Genomic DNA, 7324 nt, shown 5'->3' with positions numbered 1-7324 from the left:
GGTCCACCAAACAACCATGACGACTGCAACCCAAAAATAGCTGGGCGTTGTGGTAGGTGCCTGTAGTCCCAACTACTTGGGAGGCAGAGGCAGGAGAATCACTTGGAGGTTGCTGTGAGCTGTGATATCATGGTACTCTACCCAGAATGATAGCTTGCAGCTTTGTCTCAAAAAATAAAAAAAATTAAAAAAGAAAGAAACGCAGATTCCCAGGCCTCACCATAGACCTACTGAATCAGAATCTTGGGGGTAAGACCCAGAAATTTGGTCTTTTCACAAGCCCCCCAGGGCATCCTGACACATACCACCGTTTGAGAATCACTGAACCAGATGCCTTTGGGGGTAAAATCAGCCTTTCCTGAGTATAGGCAGCCTGAGCTGCAAAGCCAGAGGCTCCCTAGACCCCCCCTCTCCCCACAGTGAGGGTGGAGGGTGGCGGTCCCTTGTGATGCCATGTTGGCCTCTGAGTGGTAGAACAGCCACAGCCTGCACCTGGAAGGGCTTAAAAAACGCTGGATCCAAGACAGGTGTGAATGTGATCAGCCTCCAGGGCCGGGCAGGTTTCTGGCAAAGACTAGACCTCTAGCAGAGCAGAGAGAAGAAACACAAATGTAAAAATAAAGGTCTGTCCGCCATGACTCTCCCTCATTCTCTCTGTGAGCCCCGTCTAGGTGGGCCTGGAGGAAAGCCCTTGCCATGGGCTCAGCAGGGAGAAAGTGGGGGCCGGCACACAGCTGCCCCTTCTGCCCAGAACGCCCCACAGGGAACTTACTGCTCAGCCCGTGGCTTCTGGTTGATGTCGGGGAGGATGTGAACTTCGTGGAATCCCAATCGGAACTTGCTCAGCAGAGAAATGATCCTGGAGGACAGAGGGAGGTTTTGTAAAATGTAAGCATTCATTCAGTTCATTTTTATTGAGTGCCTGCTGCATACACAGCAGTGAGCAAAGCCGATCAAACCCTGCCCTCATAGACCTGCCATTCTAACATGGGGGGTGGGGCAGACAACACACAAATACCAATAAAGTAGGTCAGATGATGTCAAATGACATGGAAAAATACCTGACCAGGATCTCCCAAGTATCTGGTGACCATTTCTGTGCTCGTGCACCTCAAATTTTAATGTGTAGCCAGATCTGCTGGGGATCTTGTAACCATGAGGATGCTGATTCAGTGGGGGCCGCGGATTCTCCATGTCTAACACACTCCCAGGGGATGCCCTGCTACCGGACCGCCGGTGCCCGAGGAAACAAAGATACGCACAAAAGCTAAGTGCAGAATTGAGAGTAGCAGCAAGTCAGATGGCATTGACTTTGGGCCTAAGAGGGAAGGAAAAGCCAACTGTGGTTTGTAGGAAACCACAGGAAACACTTCTCAGAGGAGATGGCAACCCAGGTGGCTGTGGAGGGGGTGAGATTGTTAAAGGACAAAGCGGGTGGGCCAGGGAAATGTCCACGCTGGCATCTCCAAAGGAGCTTTCAAAACAATACCCCCAGCCGGGCTCGGTGGCTCATGCCTATAATCCTAGCACTCCGGGAGGCTGAGGCAGGTGGATTGCTTGAGCTCAGGGGTTTGAGACCAACCTGAGCAAGAGTGAGACCCCATTTCTACTAAAATTAGAAAAAAACTAGCCAGGCATTGTGGTAGGTGCCTGTAGTCCTAGTTAGTCTGGAGGTTGAGGCAGGAGGATTGCTAGAGCCCAGGAATTTGAGGACACTGTGAGCTATGGTGATGCCAGGGCACTCTACCAGGGCAACAGAGTGAGACTCTGTCTCAAACAAAACAAAACAAAACAATATCCCCACCTGGGCCCCAGCCCACCCATTGAGTCATGGACAGGACATGGTTTTAGTAATGGCCAGGTGATTTGAGGTGCTCGCCTGATTAAGGGCCACCTGACTGGTCGGTGGGGAGGAGTCTGAATGAGTGATGGCCTGGGAGACACAGGGGTAGAGCAGGGACAGCAAAGAGCTGGCTGGGATGGCACGGGGGATGTGCTGGGGAAAGAAAGGAGGGGATGTCAAACCAGAATGACCAGGCTGGGGCCCTGCAGTCAAGCCACTGCTGGGTCCTGGCCTTGGGGGCGAAAGGGGGCAGGGGTTGGCAGCCAGGGCAGTGCCTCGCAGGAGGCAGCACAGACCTGGCCCGGGGTCGTGCAGAGAGCAGAGGATGCTGCCCATCCAGAGGCAGTTGGGAGGCAAAGGAGTTTTCATAACCTTCACACCGACTGGCTGGTATCCCCTGGAACTAAACTAACCCTACTGAGCTCAGCTTCCATTCAGGGCTGGAACAGGAAGCTGAGACAGCAAAGCTGCTTTTCTGGTTTATTAACTTTGGGGAGATCACAGAGAAGCCAGGTGCTACTTTCCCCAAGCTGTTGGTCTTGTGAGATGGGATCTATGGGGGGAGAAGTTCTCAGCAGGGTGAGGATAAGGGATTGCTGAGTTGCCCTTAGCTCATGTGGTTTACTAGAGAAGGGGGTTGCAGGGATGTAACCCTGGCTTAGAAATAGTGGCAAATGGTTCGGCACCTAAGGCGCCAGCCACATACACTGAGGCTGGTGGATCAAATCCAGCCCAGGCTCGCCAAACGACAATGACAACTATAACCAAATAATAGCCGGGCATTGTGGTGGGTGCCTGTAGTCCCAGCTACCTGGGAGGCTGAGGCAAGAGGATCACTTAATCCCAAGAGTTTGAGGTTGCTGTGAGATATGATGCCATGGCACTCTACCCAGGGTGACATAGTGAGACTCTGTCTTAAAAAAAAAAGAAAGAAAGAAAGAAAGAAAGAAATAGTGGCAAAGGCCATGGGGTCCCCTCCTTATCCTGACTCTGGGACCTCATAGCCAGGATTGTTGCATAGGGCGCTAGAGACCAAGCAGGGGTTCCCAATTTGTTGCACAACTTGGGGCAAACCGCCCCACCTATCTGCACGCTCCAGCAGACCCCCAGCCTATAGCCTTCAACTTCACCTAACCTCGCTCCAAAGCAGCAGTTGCCTGAGTCCACCTGCTGACTCCTGTCACCTCCACACCTGTGTGCCACCTGCCTTGCCATTTGTTTCCTTTCCTGTTTAAATCAACTCACATTCTGATTTATGTACATTTCAAATGGAAATTTTCTATCATATTTTTAAACAGACCACCAGCCTTTCTTGCCAGCTTGAGGTGACTAAGGAAGCCCACGTAAATAACCCAGTGTCATTAAATTCTGGCCAGATGATGAGCCCAGGCCTGCCACTCTTGCTTGGAGGGAGAGATTAGCATAGGTTACTGAGCAGAAAGGCCAACTCCAATCCAAGGCCTTTGCTGGAACTGGAGGAGGATTAAGTCACTTCTTACCAAAAGATTTGGTGGTGTTTGCTGCCCCATCTCCAGATCATTAAAGTCATTTTTTGTCCCACCAGAGCCTGCCTTGTGGGCTCTGGGGACATTGTCCTAAAGGAGTCTGATCCCCATGTCATTTCTCAGGGGGAGGGGCCTTCCCCATCCTTCATTTCATACAAGTTTCTCCTTGAGATTTGCAACTTTAAACCTTAACACTGGATGGCACCTGTAGCTCAGTGGGTAGGGCGCCGGCCCCATATACTGAGGGTGGCAGGTTCAAACCAGGCCCTGGCCAAACTGCAACAAAAACAGCCAGGTGTTGTGGCAGGTGCCTGTGGTCCCAGCTACTCGGGAGATCGAGGCAAGAGAATTGCCTAAGCCCAGGATTTGAAGGTTGGCTGTGAGCTGTGTGATGCCAGGGCACTCTACGGAGGGCAATAAAGTGAGACTATGTCTCTAAAAAAAAAAAAAACTTAACACCTTTCCCTGTGACAACAAAGAGCAGGGCATCTGTGTGTTATTGAAGTGGGCAGGAAACCAGAACAATTTCTGGAATGGAGGGAAACCTGTTCCTGCCCAGAGCCCCACTCACCACTGCTGTGGCCTGGGTTTGGGACAATCCCAGGGCCGCCTGGGGTGGGAGGGGGAGGAGCAGCCTTGGGTAGAGCTGGGAGGAGCCTGGGGCTGTGCAGGCTCCTCCTGCGCCCACTTACGCCTTCCGCTCCTGGTCCATCCTATTGATCTGGCCCCCAACGAACACGCGGATCTTGCATTTCCTCCACCTCTTCTTGCGGCCCAGGAGGTAGGGGATGAGGAGGGTGAGGCCTGGCAAGCAGGGTCCCCAGGGGTCAAAAGGAGAACACTCTCAGGACAGAGCAGGACGTGGGTTCCCGCCCTGCTCTGCTGCTGGGAAGCCCCTTCCCCTCTCTGGACCTCAGTTTATACATCTGTATAACAAACACGCCTGACTAGACCCAAGTTGCACGTGGTGTTTTGTGGAGTGGGGTTTATTTTGGCTTGTGCGATATTTTTAAATAAACAAACTGGCATTTAACAATTGGGGTGTTTCACGTGAAAACATAGATTGCTGGCCTTGCTTGAAGATTGAAAATTTGGCCAATGAGTGAGAGCCCTCCTCCCTCCATACAGGCTGGGGGCAGCTGTCACACAGCACTGCATACTCCCCTGTGCCTCAGTTTCCTTATTTACAAAAGAAATTAGTAACAGTCCTTCCCAGGGGGGTGCATTAAGTTATCCCCCGTAGGGCACTCAGCATCGGGCATGTTGAAAGTGTCTGCACTAGCTGTCACTGATAGGACACATTCTATTACAGCAGAGATGTTTTCTGTCTATGATGCAATCAAAGGTGGGAACGATAGGGGCGGCGAGGGTAGGGTGCCAAATTGCAACAATAACAACAAAAAAATAGCTGGGCATTGTGCTGGGCGCCTGTAGTCTCAGCTACTCAGAAGGCTGAGGCAAGAGAATTGCCTAAGCCCAGGAGTTGGAGGTTGCTGTGAGCTGTGACGCCACGGCACTCTACTGAGGGTGATAAAGTGAGACTCTGTCTCTATTGAAAAAAAAAGTGGAAATGATAGAGCTAAGAGTCATGTTTTAAAGAAAAATGCCCATCTGCCCCCTTGATTTCATGTGCCATGACCCCTGAGGGCTGCCCAGCCAGAAGGTGCTATCTCATGTTGACCTCAGATCCTCCCCTAAAATTCTCCATTTTATAATTAAAAAACCAGAGGCCTAACCAGCTCACTGTTAGGCCTAAGGGACCCTATCCCCTTTGCTGGGCTCTGGGTCCCACCAGAGGCCTCGCTGAGAGCAGGCAGGAAGGGGAGGCCAGGAGAGGCAGAGGATGACGGACAGCCTGTGGGAAGAGCACACTGACCTCCATCATCAAACAGCCAGTAGATGTCAATGGTCTTCTTGCCTTGCTCCGACTGGAAGATGGTGCTGGCCTGCTCCTCCCGCACCAGGGCCTCAGGGTCCACTGCAGGAGGGAAGGGGCAGGTCAGAACAGGCCAGCTGCTCTGTGAAGTGAACTTACCATCTGTCCCCTGGACCAGAAGCACCCTCCTGCAGGCCTGCTCCCGGGCAGGCCTGGCCTGAGCACTGGTAGTGCCTTTCTGATGCTGGGGCTCGTGGACAGGTAGAACAGGAGCTGGGCCTGGCAGCGCAATGCTCGGACATGGCCCTGCCTTGCTCCCAGCTCCTCTCTCCCGGGATATAGGTGGGCACTGGAAGTGGGAGGAGTCCCAGAGCCCTCAGGGCAGCCCATCCTAGGAAGCACTTGCTCCATTCTCTTCAACACTCCCCTGCTCCCTTCAGAAGCTCCACAGGATGCCCTCAAGCTGGCAGTGCAGGTCCCCTGCCTCCCAGGTCATCGGTGGGAGACGAGGAGGAAGCAGAACCCCTTTCTAGCCCTCCCTGTCCAGAACACTTGGGCATGGCCAGAGGGGCCTTGGAAGGGGCCAAGCAGAGGCCCCAGAGCCCTCTAGGTGGGTTCCCATGACACCCTGACGCTGAATTCCCCACTAAGTGTAGCCATCTTTGACATAGGCCAATTCTCTCCAGTTACCCAACATGTTACTCAGGTGCCACTGTCACTTGGAAAAACTGCCCTTCACCAAGTTCCTAGGTGGCCAACCACTAGCCCTGGGCCTCTGAGTGGGGGACTGACGTGCACCGCAGACAGACGGCCTGGCTCCGTTGGCACTGGAGTCCTTGCTGTCCTCTGCTGGATCAAACACGGGGTTAACTGCAAAAGAGAGGGGAAGCTTCCATTCACAGGCCTAACTTGCCTGGAGGCTCCCCTAACACTAGCATGAAGGTCCTGGCCCACTGCACTGGGAGCCTCTGACCTACCACCTGCCCAGGCTCCTTGTGCCATGGCCCCCCTGGGCTGCCTCCTGCTCCCCAAAACAGGCAGCGCTCATTTTCCCATCAGGGTCATGGAAGTGGGTACTCCCCGACGTGGAAGCACTCTTTCCCCAGCCCTAACCTCCTTACCAAAAGACTCTCTCCTCTATTAGGAGAGGTCTTCCCCGTCACTGCCCTGTGTCCGTATCCTCAGGACATGATCACAATCTGAGATGGCTTATGGGTCCACTTAAGTCTGTACTTTTCCCACTGGAATGTCAGCTCCTCGAGGGCAGAGACCCGGGAGCCTACAGCAGCGTAGTCAGGAGATGCAGTAAATATTTACTGCTCTGTAAATGTTGGTTGCATAAATATTTATTCTTTGACCACTGTGTGCCAGGCACACCCTCAGCGCGGATGAATAGATCTGGCTCCTGCCTGCAAGACAAGCAGAGTCCAACCTCCCATCTCCCCATTTTTTGCATGTTATTTCTTTTGTACCTCTGAATATTACCAATTCAGAGTCTGTGTAGTCACATGCTTTAAAATGTAAAACACATCCCTACACGGTGCCTAAAGATGGTCTTCCAGACCCAAACGCCTAGTTTCCACGGCCTGCATGCATTTTCATATCCGGCATCTTTATGTGAGCACCTCCTCTTCCTTCTTTCCCTATTTTCTCTCTATTAGATCCTTTGCACACCCCAGCTGTGATTTGGGGAGCTCTGAGTTCCAGTTCTGGTTCTGCTCTGAACTGAAAGCCTGACCTTGAAGTAGTCACTGCCCCTTTGGGGGGCCCTGGTTTCCCCATTTGGAAACCCAGTAGGCTCAAAGGGGCCATCGAGGGTTGACTTTCTATGAGTCTATGACCTTTTATTCCTTACTGTCTTCCCTTTCTTCCCTCCACACTTAAAAAATGGGGTTCTAGACCGGGCGCCTGTAGCATAGTGGTTATGGTGCGGTGCCAGCCACATACACGGAGGCTGGTGGGTACAAACCCAGTCCAGGCCAGCTAAACAACAATGACAACTGCAATAAAAAAATGGCTGGCTCGGCGCCTATAGCTCAACCGGCTAAGGCGCCAGCCACGTACACCTAAGGTGGCAGGTTCGAATCCCCAGCCCGGACC

At 52.7% G+C, this 7324-nt stretch overlaps 1 protein-coding gene across 1 annotated transcript in view; it reads right to left on the bottom strand.

The window, feature by feature from the left end:
* The window catches only part of SLC12A3 (solute carrier family 12 member 3), a 41145-nt gene that overhangs the window by 12058 nt on the left and 21763 nt on the right, over positions 1-7324 (bottom strand). The window contains exons 19-22 of the mRNA XM_012806809.2: positions 6017-6094; positions 5225-5326; positions 4041-4152; positions 773-859 (exon numbers count right to left, since the gene is read on the bottom strand). Coding sequence (XP_012662263.1) covers positions 773-859; positions 4041-4152; positions 5225-5326; positions 6017-6094 — 379 coding nt within the window. The remainder of the gene's footprint in view (positions 1-772; positions 860-4040; positions 4153-5224; positions 5327-6016; positions 6095-7324) is intronic.

The sequence above is a fragment of the Otolemur garnettii genome, unplaced genomic scaffold, assembly GCF_000181295.1.
Source record: "Otolemur garnettii isolate 467f Iridium unplaced genomic scaffold, OtoGar3 scaffold00058, whole genome shotgun sequence".
NCBI classification, from domain to species: domain Eukaryota; kingdom Metazoa; phylum Chordata; class Mammalia; order Primates; family Galagidae; genus Otolemur; species Otolemur garnettii.
The sequence above is the reverse complement of the archived record's forward strand: the minus strand, read 5'-3'. Positions and strand labels throughout refer to the sequence as shown.